At 43.0% G+C, this 17,466-nt stretch overlaps 1 protein-coding gene across 4 annotated transcripts; it reads right to left on the bottom strand.

Moving 5' to 3' along the window:
* Positions 1 to 1,521: 1,521 nt before the first annotated feature.
* Positions 1,522 to 17,044, bottom strand: EEF2KMT (eukaryotic elongation factor 2 lysine methyltransferase). Of its 4 annotated transcripts, none has more exons than XM_038419858.2 (9): positions 16,656 to 17,032; positions 16,185 to 16,340; positions 10,555 to 10,617; positions 7,510 to 7,590; positions 7,152 to 7,253; positions 6,820 to 6,953; positions 5,607 to 5,914; positions 2,899 to 3,048; positions 1,522 to 2,188 (listed from the first exon to the last, which is right to left on the bottom strand). In XM_038419858.2, the coding sequence occupies exons 1-9, from the start codon at positions 16,746 to 16,748 to the stop codon at positions 2,088 to 2,090; spliced, it is 1,188 nt and encodes a 395-aa protein (XP_038275786.1). In that variant the 5' UTR covers positions 16,749 to 17,032; the 3' UTR covers positions 1,522 to 2,087. The 4 variants fall into 4 exon arrangements, 3 of the variants coding, with proteins under 3 accessions (XP_038275786.1, XP_038275787.1, XP_038275788.1); XR_006274618.1 differs by having other exon boundaries at positions 2,048 to 2,188; positions 2,899 to 2,998; positions 16,656 to 17,044; XM_038419859.2 differs by lacking the exon at positions 16,185 to 16,340 and having other exon boundaries at positions 16,656 to 17,024.
* Between the last annotated feature and the right edge of the window lie 422 nt (positions 17,045 to 17,466).

The following is a 17,466-nucleotide window of genomic DNA, read 5'->3' as shown; positions in this document are numbered from 1 at the left end:
AGGATAGGTCTTTGCTACCTGCCAGATTGGCGGGCAGTGATCGATCCAGCGGGGATTGATTTAGCGCGTCTAGTCTAGACGCGATAAATCGACCCCCGAGCGCTGTACTCCAGTGCTGCAAGAGGCACAAGCAGAGCTGATGGGGGAGTGGCAGCAGTCAACTCATTGCAGTAAGTTGATCTAAGTACATTGACTTCAGCTACGTTTTTCACATAGCTGAAGTTGCATAACTTAGATCTACCCCCTGCCCTCTTGTAGACCAGGTCTGAGGTGAAGCCATTGCCAGCAATCAAGGATCTTAAAAGCCATAATTAATCATGAGAATTCCATGAGGTGCAGTCACTGTAACCATTTTTCAGGACATTTAAATATTTAAATATTTAAAATGGAACTGAAGCGCTATCTGCTGAATTCCGTGTTGAGGGTTTTGGTTTCCATGACAATGGGAGAAGGCATGTCTTACACCTGCTGCTGGGGAAAGGTGCTTCATTCTTTACCCCATATTTGTGATGCCATCTGCGACAGGAGGGGAATTGCTGAACCCGCAATTGGTCCTGGAAGGGACGCAAAGGCTGAATAGATTTTTAAATATTTTGTTAAATTTTGTACAGCACCTAACAGAACAGGGTCTTGATCCTAAATGGACCCTCTAAGTGCTGCTGGAGGGCATTCTCCAGGAGGGGCTGTTGCTTTTGGAATTTGCTCCTTCCCCTGAGTCCCATGTAGCCCATGTTTGGTGATCTTTAGGGAATGCTGAAGGGTCTGTCTCTTCTCCTTGGGAGCAGCAGATTTGGGAGGCTGGGTAGTGGAGGGAAATGGCTGGCACTTAAATTTTGTATGTGTAAGTGTTTCCTGCTGAAAATGTATTCTTTTAACCTAGTTCCTATTAGCAGGAGGAGGCTCACTGAGTACACTCTCTCTCCATCTTCTGGTGCGGTGCAAAGGAAATGGGATCTTCTTATTGTCTGTATATAACATAGAATTTTAAAATAGGATACTTCCAAAGATAGACCTACTTGCCCCTCAGTCATGTTAACCCCCCTGTGCCCCTCTCCTCACGAGTCTGGCACAAATGTCCTCACTCTCCTGCATAGCCCCTGTTGAACTACTGCTTCCAATTGGCCAAATATAGCCAAACTTACTCCATTCCTACCCTGCTCTAACCTTCCTTCCCATCCTCAACTGGAACCAATATGACACACCTACAACAAAACAAATGGCTCTGACTCTATTCAAACCCTGCCCTTCTTTTTCCCCCATCCCCTGCTGTTTGTTTGACTCCTCAGGTGTGTTATGTCTAATATGTGGCTTGAAGCTCCAAGTTGCTGAACAGCCTAAAACTCATCAACTTCAGTGAGAGCTGATGCTGCTCCGTGTTTCCCAAGAGCACACCATGCCGCACAGGATTGAGCCCCAGGGCTAGATTTGATCACATGTCCACCAGTGTAAAATAGGAGCTAGTTCTGATTTACATCAGAATCTGACACCCTGACTTATATTTCAAACAGGCAAACCTATAGTACTGTATAAACAGCAACGCATTTATTGTAGCTATTCTATTATTCAAGTTGTGACAGGAAGACAAGCACTGTAGAAAGCCTGAACGAACAGATCATGGCTCAAAAACAATAGCAAATATATATTATTCTTTAATATAAAAACTTAAATTGTTCATTGTTCTATTTCACCATGCCGGTAAGAGAGTCATTATTTTTGGTGTCACAAAACTTGTTTCCAATGTGTGCATATCACAACACCATAGAAACACTACAGTTTTCTTTCTTGTGCCCTCTGGAAGAATAAAATCTCAGTCTGAATGAGGCCCCATTCCTGCAACTGACAACCTATGGACTCCCAAGGAACCACACTGGAGGCAGCAGGGCTGCATGCAGGTGAGGCTGTCCACCCACCCACTATCAATTGCAGCACTGGGGCCTAAAACACACTGACAATGTACAGAGCTTAAAATTGCTTTCTGAGTCTGCCACTCAAGTACATGTCCAGAATTCAAGGTCATTGTCATCATCATGATAGATCTTATGCTTAGTCTGTCAAAATGTCTAGTAGTAATATTGGATTTACAAAGTCTACGCAAGTAATTTTAGAAGAGTTATGTTTGAATGCAGGTCATATAGGAAAAGATTCTTTGTGTGAGTAGGAACAACCTGCCATCCGATCCCAACTTTATCTGGAGAGAGAAACAGAAATAAAAACAATCACTCTTCTGCTTAGTAAAATACAAAACATACATACTACCATGTGTCAAATCTTGTAATAATGGATCGTTAGTAGGTGGTGAAAGCAAGAAACACAAATATTCACGATAAGTAATTTAAAGAGATTTCTGTGATATGCTTGTGCCATATATTCAGCATCATTTTATTAATTACCCACTTCTGAAGGACCACACGTCCAGCTTGTATTCTGTAGAAGTCTAGATTTTGAGGATGCTGTGAGGAAAATCCCAAACATCTCCCTCCCCCCACCCACAATTTAATTGTATCTGACCCTGTCTATATGGTCAAAGCCTCAGTTTTAGGCTTCAGCTGGAATGTTACTGTACAACATTAGAGCACAGATGATTATTTACTGTTATTATTAACCCTCATAATCTGCTTGGCTAGCGGTCACCAAGCTTGCAATTCATTTGAGCAGGCAATGTAGCAAAATATTAGTCTCATTAGGACACAGTAAAAAGAGACCCCATTCCTGAAATCAGCTCTAGGGGGGGCAGACCATTGCTCCTATTCAGACCCCACAGGATTCAGCTGGTGTATTGGAACCTTAACTTCAGACAATGCCCACCATCAAAGATTGCTGTCTTCAGCTCTGTACAAAGATTAAGTAACTGGGAAGAAGTCCAAACCTATCATGGCATATACACAGCATGACTCTTACCGAGTTCAGTCTGGAAGAGCTGATAAGTGTCTGGATTACGAACTGTGAAGGCAATGTAGATCTCAGGTGGTTTTCCAGCAGTTTTGAAAATGGAAAGTTGCTGCAGGACACCGATAAGGGATAAAGTTATCTGGGGATCATACACCACATCTAGATAAAAAGGAAAGGGTTTGTATATTTATAAACAAAACAAAAAGACTAAAAATACAAAATAAAAGGATTAAATGGAAGCTCTGTCAAGTAATTTAAGATGAGAATTTGACCTGTATTATTGGAACATGGCCTTTTAAAAAGGAACCAGGACCAGCCCCTATGACTAGGGACCAGCTCCTCAGGGGAGCCCACATAGACCAGAGGGAATGTATCTGTGACTGACTAGTGATTTATTACACTCAGCTGGGGTGGAGACTGAGGGTAGGCCTATACTTAAAACGCTGCACTGGTGCAGCTGCATTGCTGTAGCTCTTCAGTGAAGTCACTCCTATGCCAACGGGAATGCTTCTCCCATCGCCATAGTTAATCCACCTTCCTGAAAGGCAGTAGCTATGTTGACGGGAGAAGCTTTCCTGTTGACATAGCACTGTCTACGGGGGGGGGGGGGAGTGGGTTGGTATAACTACGTTGCTCAGGGGTGTGGATTTTTCACACCCTAGAGCGATGTAGTTATACTGACCTAGGTCTGTAGTGTAGACCTGGCCTGAGAAGATACTATAAAACAAGCAGGATTTGGCTAGTTCTCCTTGGCACTAGAGATAGACCTGCCTGGAGAAGGGGTTTTGGCATGGCTGGAGCTTTTAGGAGTTCGTGTTGGATGGCAAGGACTATTAAAGGTTTATTTTGATAAGAAGATGCCAGGAAGCAGAGGCCCTGAGCCTATCAAAGAGCTAGTGTCCTCCCTTCAGGGAGAAGAAGAGTAGAAGTCTGCAGAAAGGCTGGGACAAACAATGGGTGAAAAGGAATCACATGAGGCTGTTTCATGTTATTCCTCATGGACTTTCTGTTGATGTTCAGGCGGGGTGAGGTGATAACACTGTGAACTGATAAAAGAGCCTTGATGGGAGTGGCGTTGGGTTGAAAGAACTGCTAACGTGGTGGCTGGTGGGGCCTGCAAGGGTGCGTATCTGAGGCGAGAGAGAGTGCTGGTACAGATGGACTGTCACAACCTGTTTTAAAGATTGCTTTAATGCTGGTGGGTGAAGAGGTTCATTCCAGATTCCAATTATCAAAGGATTTTTAAAAAGTGTTTTTTTAAACAGACCTCTCCACTTTACTGAATTGTCCTTCAGTTAAGCTGGTGCACAAATAAGTAAAAAAGAAAATTAGGTCCTGATCCTGCAAAGGGATCTTTATATTTAACCCTTACTACCATGCAGAGTGCTGGTGAAGGGGGAAAAACAGTCTGCACATGTGGATTTTACAGCTCTAGCCTTCTCAGGTTGCAACTGAATTAAAAGAAGCTCACATTGCAACACCTCATTGCAAAGGCCAGGAGTTAAATACAGTAGGTTGACTCTGGAATAATTTCTAAGGGTGGAAACCCTGATGAAACAATGTAAAAACTGCCCCTTGAAGTATCACAAGTGTCAATCTCAAGTGTCAATCTCACAAATTAACATTCTGATTCTGCAATTTGATGTTCAGGAGCTGGTCATTTCAGTGTAATCCATGTGATGTACAACTAGTGCACACAAAAGCCAAGACCTGTGTATGGACCAATGGTCAAACAGATCAGTCACTCTTGATTTAACCTAATAAAAATATGAACTGTGTTATCTAGACATACTGAGCATAACACTTATCTTAAACTTTAAATTTCCTTGTTTTTATGAGCTCAAGTTAGGCCGTTTTCAGAGCCCTGTGTAATGGATTAGATATCTATGATCATTAATTTTATGGAATAAACATCTTTTTATAGCTAATGGTCTACATGTGATACAGTGCATCAGTCCTCACACACCTTTCAGCACCTCACCTGAACTCTTAAGCAGCTTGATTAGTTCACACACACACAAAAAATGGGCTGAAATTCTGCCTTCAGCTACATCTGTGCAGTTCTGGAGCTTGTCTAGAAGAACAGTTGGTGTGTGGCAAGGTGACATGTGACTCTACATTGCACAGAGTGTGCTGCCCTCTAGCCATGTGGACTCTGCTACCACACATTAAAAGTTCTGTAGTTCACTTCGCTGTATTTGACTTCGAAATCAGGGTACATCAAAGCTCACTTAGGAACTTTTAGTGTGTGGTAGTAGGGACACAGGAAGTGTATGTTGTAGATTTACAGCCCTGCTTGCCACACACTTTGTCTAGACAAGCCCCTAGTATTGTTAGACTTAGTATTATTAGATTTACTATTAAACTCCTTAACATTATCAGATGAGCAAGTGCTGTAAAAGTAAAATTTCTTTAATATGCACTATCCTTGCTGAGAATGCCAGTCAGCGGTGCTCTGGAAACGTGGAATTCACCTCCAATTTTAAAACAGAAGAAGTGACAAAAGAGAAATAAATTGCTTTTCAAGGATGAGTAAACAACCGCTGAATATTGAGATGAAGACAGGATGTTAAAATAAGGTAGAATTACATCCCTCACATTTCAGAATTTGCAGTTGACTGACCAGTCATCTTGAATGAATAAAGTTCAGTAATTATTATTTTTGCATTTCTATTGTTATTTCATCACAGTGAGATGTGATCAGAAATGTACTGTACCTGCTGCAATGACAACATCAGCTTGAAGCTCTGAAAGTTGTTCCTCTGCAACAGAATCCCAGTCAAGTTCTGCAACTGTTATTTTTGGTCCTTGTAAATCCATCACTTCGGCTCTCTGGCTTTGGGATTGCATTTTGGTGTGATTCTCAGTTTCAGACTCCAGAACAAAGCCATTTAAATGGATGTTTTCTCTCAGTTGCTCAAGAACACAGTGATGGTAGTCACTAAACACATATGCTTTAGGATTACAGGTTTTACAGATTGCAATTCCTGTGAGACCAATCCCACTTCCTAATTCCAAGACAGTCCTGAAGGTTAATGGATTAAAATCAGTATTTATACATGGATCTAAACAAGATTCAGTTATGGAATCAAAACCAATAGAAATGTATGCACCTAAGGGCGAAACTAGCTGTAAATGATTTCAGTGATTCTTGAATAAATTATCCAGATTCCAGTCTTTGCTTCAAATAAAAGAAAAGGAGTACTTGTGGCACCTTAGAGACTAACAAATTTATTTGAGCATAAGCTTTCGTGAGCTACGCTCACTTCATCGGTTGTGATCGCATCCGATGAAGTGAGCTGTAGCTCACGAAAGCTTATGATCAAATAAAATTGTTAGTCTCTAAGGTGCCACAAGTACTCCTTTTCTTTTTTGCGAATACAGACAAACACAGCTGCTACTCTGAAACCTGCTTCAAATAAGTATCAGGAATGAAAAATAATTAGGATTCGATTATAATAATAGCAATTAGAGAGTGAAAATATGAATAAAATTAACATCTCCTGAGGACCAATAAGGAGTATTATGCATATATCCAGTATATATATATATATATATACACAGGAGTATTATGCATATATCCAGACTAAAATGTTACCTTGTTAAATTTCATACTGTCCCCTAGTTATACCTCCTTGGACTGCCAAGTATTTTATGATTTCCTTATTACTTGATGATTTAAAAGTGTTTTGGACAAGGGAAATTAATACTCCCCCCCCCCCCCCGAGGGTTATGGATACCTGAGTTGGAGTTTTTGTCTAGGATTTTAAAAATATGCATTGTTACAGTTCTTAGTTATATTAGGGGCATATACGGTATAATGTCAATCTACTGTCACGTAACTCATTTATAATATGAATGAAAACATTTAAGTTAACTCTCTTCCCCCAGTCTTCTAGCTGTGATTTCATGTAACTAGAGCTCCATTACCTGTTACTGAAAATGGCAGAATTCTCTATTGCCCATTCAGCAATATAAAGAGCAGCATCCCACGTGACTAGTCCTGTGGTTCCCTGTGAGATTATTGCCACCTTCTCAGAAAGTGTAACAGAGTCTCCTGTGGGCTAGAAGACACACGCAGGGAAAGAAAGATGCATTGGCACAGCCACCACATTTCACAATTTTAAATCAACATTAGCGTCTGGGAGAAGGTAAGAAGTATTCTACACTTGGGGTTTCTGGATTTTATTTTTAAACCAATTATTGCTCAGTTTAAACGATAAAAACGGACATATAACAATGAAGATGATATTAGCATTTACCAGTAAGTAGCTTTTATAACAGCTGGTAGATTCTTCTTTATTTAAAATATCTGCTAGTACATCATATAATTCATCCAGGGGTTCGGTTGCTACGGACTCATGCTGTGGGAAAGAGAAGAGAGATCGGTGAAGAACTTCAGATCTCCAGATATTATTAACGAAACACAGGCAATGAACACATAGTCAAATACCATTTATTCCATCTTTAACCATAACATATGCATTTAATGCTAATTTTTGTTATAACAAATGATCAGCCGAGCCTGGGCCAATACTGCAAAAAACATATTTTCAAGTTACTTTTAATAACAGGTTGAATGGAAAAAGAGCACCAAGCAATATATAATCCCAACACTACCTTTTTAATGAGTTCAGATATGAAGCATCTTCTGTACTTCACGGAAGGGGGATATTTCAGGCATAAGGGGTGAAGAATAGTCTGAAATGACAAAACAACACCTGCAGACCAACCAGCTACCAGGTGAAGATTTTATTAGAGGCACTGAAGGAACAGGGGAGGAAAAGATAGCTACCAATTTGTTCGGTTCACTTTGTACCTTGGGAATGCTGGGTGATTTCAATTTGCAGCTAAGCTATTTGATACCTAACTGGAAAAGCAAATTCCGTGTACATTCCTGCAGCGAATTCTGGTACCCCCAACCGGTCACAGATGTGAGGGAGCCACACATCCTCTACTTTGCCCCTCAAAAATAAACAGTAAAACTGAAAGGAAAATGAGTCTGAGTGGCTCTTTCCTCTCATTTTTCTTCCATGCCCCATCCCCATAAATAAATAAACAGGACTGCTCCATCTACACTTGGAGCTGGGAGCCATTCCCAGCTTGTGTACATATACTCACTCTAGCTCCATGCTGGACTCAGGAAAGAGACTCTCCCCACACATTTCTACCCTTCATTTTGAATCAAGGCAATGTTCACTGAGAAAGTGTTAGTCACATTGGTCCTCCAGCAAATGAAAAGTTGGCAAGTTAGGTCACTTCAGCTCTTCAATTAGCCCCAACAACTATGTTATGGTGAATTAGGTCCCTTAATTTACTCTTAATAGTTACAATTCCCTTTATATAAGTGGCCTAGGCTGAATTCTGCATTCGGCTAGGCATGATGGACCCTGACTCCAAAGCTGTGCTCTCCCTACATGTGGGCATCTCAGTCAGGGGTTCCACATGTGGAAGGCGATCAATACATAGGACTTGAGGCCCATTGTGCTCCAGAGTTGGGAACACACTTTTGTTCAGAAGGAGGTGTTCACTGTGACAATATGACAAGAATTTGATACTAAAGACTGTGGAGAAGTACTTGATATTCTATTATCCTTTATGAAGCAAGTAGGGAGTGAACTGCAATTACATGTGATAGACAGGAAATGGGAGTAGCTTCGTGTTCCCAGTATTTGTACCACATGTGAGGATGTAGCACCCTATTTCCATACACACGAAGACACACTATCAATCAATAGACAATATATGTCACAAACAGACCTGTTAGAAAAATTGAAGTTAGAGCTTTTTCTTGATTTTTTTGTATTGAAAATTAATTGCTATTTTGAAAACTTTCCACCAGCTCTAAAAGCCCAATACTTGATATTTAACAAAATAAGACAGAGTTGTAACTGTTTTAATGCAACTGGTCAGAGGGCACAAGCCCAATGAAAGCAATTACTGCCTTTTGGTACGTTCCAATTTAAATTACAAGGCGACTCTGGGAGACTAACAATCTCACAGATTTGGGAGAGAGGTGAACAGCCTTTCACTTCCAGGTTGCCAGTTCAGATCCAGCCAGTGCTAGAAGATATCACAATTGTTTATCACTCCTGAGTAGGGCCCTCCCAAATTCACAGCCATGAAAAACACATCATGGATCGTGAAATCTGATCTCCCTCAATGAAATCTGGTCTTTTGTGTGCTTTTATCCTATACTATACAGATTTCATGGGAGAGACCAGTATTTCTCAAATTGGGAGTCCTGACCCAAAAGGGAATTACAGGGAGGTGGTCACAAGGTTAGTTTAGGGAGGTTGTGGTATTGCCACCCCTTACTTCTGTGATGCTTTCGGAGCAGGGCGGCCAGAGAGCGGTGGCTGTTGGTAGGGTGCCCAGCTCTGAAGGCAGCACCCTGCCAGCAGCAGCGCAGAGGTAAGGGTGACAATACCATACCATGCCATCTTTACTAGGGATGTAAAAATGTTACCCAGTTAACTGATAAGCATTAGTCTTACAAATAATGTATTCAGTAAACAGTAAGAGGGATGAGGCTGGGGCCACAGGTGGGAGCAGATGCGGGGCTGGAGCCCTGGGACCCCCAGGGGGCCAACTCACGGGTGCGGGGCCGGCAGCCGGGACCCTGGTAAAATGTGGGAATGCTGCAGCAGCCCCCACACCCCTAGTTCCTGCATCTATGTTGTGAACTAATTAACAGTTAAACCTTCACTGATACAATTTTAATAGTTTAAACGGTTATTTTTTTAAATGCTATTTACATCCCTAATCCTTACTTCTGCGCTGCTGCTGGCGGAGGCTCTGCCTTCAGAGTCTGGCTCCCAGTCAGCAGCCGCCACGCTCCAGCTGCCCAGCTCTGAAGGCAGAGCCACCAGCAGGAGCAGCACAGAAGTAAAGGTAGCAGTACTGCAACCCCCCCAATAATAATCTTGCAACCCCCCCAGACCCCTACAATTACAACACTGTGAAATTTCAGATTTAAATAGCTGAAATCATGAAAGTTACTATTTTAAAAATCCTATGACTGTGAAATTGACTAAAATGGACATTGAATTTGGTAGGACCCTACTCATGGGAAAGGAGACAATGGTCTCAGCCCCAAGACCTACTAAACAGAATTTACATCACAACCCACCCCACGCCCCTAAATTGGTACTAGCTGGCATTCTTATTGTAGCCTCAGACGCAGCAAAGGACTGAATGGGAATGGAGAGTGAATTAACCCTCTTATCCTTAGAGATGGCCCCTCATGTCAAGGTTAAAGCACACTGGCTGAGTATTCTGGGAAGTTTATACTGCTGCACCTCTCACTATATTGCCTCTATGAATCAATAGGGAAATTCAGTGTTTGACACTTTGCATGAACACTACAGTCTCTAACCATTTCTAAAATTTCAAAATAAATAAAAACATGTCTTTCTTGTGTTCCAACTCCTTTGTCCATGAAGGATAGTTACATAACATGAATAAAAGGAAATCTGCTATTTTATTGGGCAAACACAGAGATTAGTATTAGATCTGACTCCCTTACTGTTTTTTAAATACAATTTTAAAAGAATATGATGCAATGGTTTTCACTACACTAGGTGGCATCATATCTTTAGAATAGTTCTAGTCTGCTCTATGGTATGTATTGAAATCTGATTATATTAAAATAATATGTTTTACCTTCTGCAAAATATCCAGTAGTAGCAAGGCATCTGATGAACTCTTTAATATTTTTTCAAGTTCCTACACAAAAGGAGGGGAAAAAAGTTGAGAAATATTCCAGGATGCTATTCCATTACCACATTTGAACACCACAAACTGGTGAAAACTCCTTTAACAGAGTATGTTACTTGCTTTGTGATTAAAAATAAATACATCATACCCAGATGGCAGGAAATAAAGAAGTAGCATAGAGGCTTCTGTAAGCCATAATATTAACATAATCTATAATGTATATAGCTGCTACTGCAATACAAATACATTATTATTATTATTAATTGAATGAGGAAAGTACAAAACAAAGGTGAAGACCAGATGACTAATCGGTCAGCCCTCCCACACTAATGTACAATGCTCCCACCCCAAAAAGGTGAGAAATATTAAATCTTCCGTTCTCCAAGAGGAGAGCTGAGTATCTCTCCAGACATTGAAAATCTTGGCATCGGAGTAAAAACAAAATCTGCCTGTTGCTAGACACTAAATCCCCCACACAGATTTATTGCATTAATTGTCTTGAACAGAAATCTTGTAACCAAGAGTGCTGTTTCAATATAACCTCAGTGGCCAGTTATATTTCTTCAGCCTTTTTTCATTGATCCATTTTTAGCCAAACCTGCTCACCTTACTCAGATGACTAGTTCCACTGAAGTCCATGGAACCATTTGTGTAAATAAGGCAAGTGGGTATTTGGCCCTTCATTAGTGGTTGAAATGCTGAGAAAATGGTTCACAGAGGAACGTATTAATGGTGAAATCAACAGTAGTAAAACTCATTAGATAGTGAAGTAAACAGATGTCCTGAATTGTTTCAAAACACTGTGGTCTGTAAACTGCAAATCCTCCTACAGGGAAATTGTTCCGAGAAAAAACTTACTTTACTGCAAAAGGGTCAATATTGAGGCTGATGTCTGAAAAGTGACACAACAGCACATTGCAAATGAAACACAGAGGGTTCAAGAGGAATGAGTGGTGACACCCACTGTCTGCTAAACTCAGGCATTCTTTATTCTGTACTAATAAACTCATAACAGGAGCTGCCAACGTACCATTCTGAACATATTGCAAATATTCTATGGTGAACTGATTTTCTGAAATTAGCTTTGCTCTAATACCAGATGCTATGAACAGATGAATTAGACCACAAAGCACAGCCATTTTAGGAAAGAAAAAAAATCTTCCGAATGAGTGTTATTTGTACTGTGGAATTGGCTTGTAAATTGAGGGATTTTGTTGCAGAATCACTGCAGTCAACGATCTTTAATTTTAATATTTGGAGTCACTACTGAGGTATATGGAGCCAGATTGTTGCCTGGTATAAACTAGCTACACTGAAATCAATGGAGTTACAACTAATTTACATTAGTTGATCATCTGGCCCATGCATGTGCTGAACAGGTCCCAAGGTTTGAATCTCCTCCTTCTCTATGTCAAATAACAGAAATGGAAAGGAAAATTCTTAAGATACATCTGGATTTTTCTTGTCTGTTCATTCTGATGATAGATGGCAGAACAACATGAATCCTATATTTTGTGCCCTTCGGTGAGGATACTATACTTAATTTACCTTTTTTCTGTCATCTACAAAATAAAGGTAAGGAGAATATGAAAGTGCCCTGACAACTTTTCACTTCAAATGTCAATATCTGATGTGGCAGCTCCTAGGATTTGTTGGAAGAATCTTTAGCCTTAATGATGGCCTCACACTGCAAACTCTTAGAGTCATCTAAGCCCCCCACTCACAGAGTTCAGGAGCAAACCCATCTTTAGGTCTGTCACAGTGAACTAAGGGTTGATTTAGATCTCTGGGTTTCAGTAGCATATTTCTTGCATACTTTCTGACAAATCAGACTATTCAGCTGTGATGGGGCCCATATCCTCTGAATTCTGGTGTGTACTAGATAAACTTTAAATATCTGTAAATATGGGGATATTCTAGATTGTATACCTTATAGTTAATGTTGAGACCCGAGTCAAATTTTAGATGCATATTTACTGTCAAAAAGAAAAGGAGTACTTGTGGCACCTTAGAGACTAACAAATTTATTTGAACATAAGCTTAGCTGTAGCTAAGCTGTAGCTCACGAAAGCTTATGCTCAAATAAATTTGTTAGTCTCTAAGGTGCCACAAGTACTCCTTTTCTTTTTGCGAATACAGACTAATATGGCTGCTACTCTGAAACCTATTTACTGTCAGACATCTTGGAATTATTACTATTCCCAGTAAGTGACCCTGCAAAGTTAATTGTAAGCATATTTCAGATCAAATTGTGTCCACAGTGTTCAAAGGTGAAGGCTACATTTATATATAATTTTCCTGAGAAACTGCCTAATACTTACTTTCTGAGTGTTTTGTTGGTCTGGTGAATAATCATGGAAAGGGAATAAATTGTTCACCAAAATAGTGTATTAGTGCCAGCAACATACATGACTATTCTGAATCTATCTGGTTATTGTGCTTTAGCCACAGATAATGGGAACTATTAAATGAAAAAAACTAGGGTCAACAATTTGGCTTAGATTTCATGAAAACTATAATGGTGAGCCATGGATGACACCTAATAACAGTTCTCTGAACATTACTTAATCATCTTAAAGTTAGAAACATTTGGTTGTTCGTAATGTTGACTCAATCAGTGCTGAAAAGGAGTAGTTTGCACATGTTTCTGTCAGTATTTAAAAAGGTTGAAAATATAAATGTGAAGAATTCCAAAATAGCTATACTAAAAGGACCAACCATTGAAATTAGGCTAAATTCACAAACGTCCAGGACATAAGATTAAACATGTTATCATAAGTGATTGAGCCAATCAAAAACAGAAGCTTATTTTGCCAGTACTCTCTCACATACAAAAGAAAGTTTAGAGACTGAAGAATTTTGTGTAACACAATTTAGTGGCTATTTGCCTAAGTAGGTACTTCTGGTGTAGATGGTTCTTTATTACAGTAGTAAAATATACCCCTCTGGCTGAAAGCTTGAAAGCTAAGGGTTACCAGATTCAGACACAGGCGCTGATCGTCAGAGCCCTCGGCAGATGGGACCCCAGTAACGAGCGAGTGTTGAGAGAATGCGGAATTAGTCAGTGCTATGCTCAGCTGATGCGGCAACTCATGGTGTTGGATGCCATCAGGTGTCAAGGAACATCTACATAGAACACATCACCGGACATCGGCAATACCAGGAGAGATGAGCTGGAGTGCCAATGAAAAATGAAATCGAAAAGTAACTGAAATACTTCCTTGATGGATTGTATTTTCTAATGGACAATCTACCCTAAATTTTCAACTATTGAGGGACAATCTTCACTCATTGATATATTTTGCTTTCCACAACCAAGTCTCTGTACAACTTTTCATGAGTGATGTACCCGAATTCTTGGATGCTAATATCTAAAATGTATTGTTAAATTTATTCATCTACATTTGGGTTATTGCTGATTATGCGCGATATGTATCTTATGACTTTTAAAATAAACTTTGTATTTGTGGATAATCTATGAATTATACCCATATGTACAGACACTCTCTTCCTAACCTGTGTACTATATCATTTTTTAACCTTAGCTTTAATACAATTTTTAAATCTGTTTATAGGCCTATGGAGAACTCCACGGGATCAAAGAGGGGACAAACACACACACACTCTCTCTCTCTCTCTGCCCTGGTCTACACTGCGCGGGGGATCGATCTAAGTTATGCAACTTCAGCTACTTGAATAACATAGCTGAAGTCGACGTACTTAGATCAACTTACCATGGTGAGTCGACTGCTGCTGCTCCCCCGTCGACTCCGTCTGCGCCTCTCGCGGCGCTGGAGTACAGGAGTCGACGGGAGAGCATGGGGGGGATTGATTTATCGTGTCTAGACTAGACGCGATAAATCGATCCCTGCTGGATCGATTGCTGACTGCCAATCTGGCGGGTAATGAAGACATACTCTAGGTTTAAAAAAGTAAAATAAGGCTATTGAGTTGGCTAGAGTGTGCATGTCACTGCCCTCTATGGAATGAAATCAGAGCTGTTTCACTCATGAATCCAACAGAATGCTGTTTCACAATCCCAGGCCTTTCTGTGATGCAGATTCCTCAGATGCTATAAAAGCAAAGCTGAAAAGAGGAAGAATATGCAGACTGTCCAAGCAAGCTGCAAAAACATAGTGACCATATATCTTTGTTTCACTGGTACAGTTCTAATTTTTCCTATGACATCCAGGTGTGCCAGGCACTTCTTTCAGGTTTTTTCCATTTTTAGTTTAGTAGTTTTTTTTTTAAATACCCATATAACATTTGCTCAAGATATACTTCTATAGTGAGCAGAGTTTGGTCGGCTTTTTCCAGGTACAAACAGTCCAGTGCAATGAGTGCTCAGTGTGATCAACAGTGTTTGGAGTGAGAAAAGCTGTTGATGTTGATGACAGTTGTGCAGTGTCTCATGATCAACTCATTCAGAACACTAAATTACTAGAAGAAAATCCTCAACTCAGAGTTATGCACACCAATTTACTTTATGTATTTATGCTTGAAACACTTCTATGAGGTAGGGCAGTACTATCACCACTGAGACTCTTAGTGATTTGACTAAGATCACACAGGAAGTCTGTAGCAAAGCAAGGAATTGAACCCAGGTCTCCCAAATTCTTGAGCAGTGTCCTAATCCCTGGACCATCTTTCCTCTCTGCTAGGACAACAGCTGGAACTAGTAACACCAGCACACCTTAAAAAACCCCAACATTTGTATGGCTATTTCACAACTCTAAAAAACAACCCCACAGAGCACAGGAACCAGGAGGGCCAGCTTGCAGTAATAATAGCAACTGAATGCACCTACAGGACTTTTGTTCAATGGTTTTCAGCAGCCCCATTATAAAAGCCATTTTAGTGCCCCTACTCACAGAACTGTTTCTGATTTTGAAACCAGGATCACTTTTCAAGATGACAGGTCTCAAAATCACAGCCCACCAGCTTCACCTCAAGTAGGAGAAAGTAGCTTATTTTGCTGATTGAAATGAGAATTTTTATATCATTTAATTTTCTTTTCCCAACAGTAGCAATAAACCAGGTGGGAGCTGCAGGTCAATCGGGGGGGCAGCCCATTTCCAGAACATCGTGATTTAGTGGGGGTTGCTCCTGCTTTGAGCAGGGCGTTGGACTAGATGACCTCCTGAGGTCCCTTCCAGCCCTGAGACTGTCTGATTCTCCAGCAGGCGGGTACCAGTGGCACGGCAGGCCAGAGGTGGCTTGGCAGAGCGGGAGCTAAGGTGTTTGCGCAGCCGGCAAGCAGGGCTCTCTGGCTAGCCGGGTTCGCTCCAGCACTGCTCTCTTCCCGGGCTAACACAGTAAGAGGATTCAGAGTAGCAGCCGTGTTAGTCTGTATTCGCAAAAAGAAAAGGAGGACTTGTGGCACCTTAGAGACGAACACATTTATTTGCGCATAAGCTTCCGTGAGCTACAGCTCACTTCATCGGATGCATTTGGTGGAAAATACAGAGGGGAGATTGATATAGGCACACAGAGGACACGCCGCAGTTTCTTTGAGAGCGTGTGGCACAAGCTGTCGGCATAGTCTGTGTGGCACGTAGACAGTAATGGATTTTTACCTTCGGTCCTTTCGGTATGATGCCCATCTGTTTGCATTTGGAGAGGAAGATGCTGTCTGTCTGTGTCTGTGCGAGTTTTTTCATGAAGTTGACAGATTTCCACTCTAGGGGAGGCTGTTGCTGGGGGCCAGGACGGGGCAGCCCCAGACAGGGGCGCTGGAAGAGTGGGTAGAGTGGGGGAGCTGAGAGCTATTGAACCGACCTGCAAACCCTGTATAGGGTGGACACCACGTCGAGTCAGGGGGTGCAGCAGCACCTCGGGGCCCCGGATCACCCGGCCCTGGACCAGCCGGCGGCTCCGGGGCCAGGCTGACCTGGCGGCCGCCCGCCCCTCACACGGACCCGCCCCGGGCAGCCCCGCCCCGCGGCCTCGGCCGCCCCCCCTCTGCGCAGCGAGCGGCCTCTCCCCATCCACGCCCGGGTCGCGGGCCGGGGCCGGGGCCGGGGCCGGGGCGCCCGGCTCCTACTCACCGCCCAGGGGAAGGCCCCGAGCCGCCTGCCGGCCAGGAAGCCTCGCTGGAAGCGGAGCCCCAGGAGCCGGGCTTCCTCCGCCGCGGGATCCATCGCTCGCTAGCCCGGCCCAGCCGGGTCCCGCCGTCCCCTCAGGGCAGGCCGCGTCCCCGGCCTCGGGTGATCGCCTCTTGCCGGGCAGACGCACACCCCGCTCCCGTCCTGAGGAGGCGGGGAGCGACTCGGGCTCCGCTGCGGCCCAGGCCCCGGACCAGGTGGGGACGGCACCAGTCGCCGCCCCGCCTCCGCCCCCGCCTTGGGGACGATGCGGCCAGTTTCACCAGATCCCTGGGGCGTGGGTGTCCCCAAGGCACGGCCTGGAGCCTGGCTCCGTGTCCTCATTGCAGGGGGCGGGTGTTCCCATGTCACGCCGGGCGCCTGCCTCCCTCCTTGGCTCTGTGTCCTCGGGTTCCCATGTCACGCCGGGCGCCTGCCTCCCTCCTTGGCTCTGGGTCCTCGGGTTCCCATGTCACACCTGGCGCCTGCGTCCCAGCATGGCTCTGGGTCCTCATGTTCCCATGTCACGCCTGGCACCTGCGTCCCTCCTTGGCTCTGTGTCCTCGGGTTCCCATGTCACGCCGGGCGCCTGCGTGGCTCTGTGTCCTTGTGTTCCCATGTCACGCCTGGAGCCTGCCTCCCTCCTTGGCTCTGTGTCCTCGGGTTCCCATGTCACGCCGGGCGCCTGCCTCCCTCCTTGGCTCTGTGTCCTCGGGTTCCCATGTCACGCCGGGCGCCTGCCTCCCTCCTTGGCTCTGTGTCCTCGGGTTCCCAT

The sequence above is a fragment of the Dermochelys coriacea genome, chromosome 10 (genome assembly GCF_009764565.3).
Source record: "Dermochelys coriacea isolate rDerCor1 chromosome 10, rDerCor1.pri.v4, whole genome shotgun sequence".
Taxonomy (NCBI): Eukaryota; Metazoa; Chordata; order Testudines; family Dermochelyidae; genus Dermochelys; species Dermochelys coriacea.
Note: the sequence above shows the minus strand (reverse complement) of the source record. Positions and strands in the feature narration are given on the sequence as shown.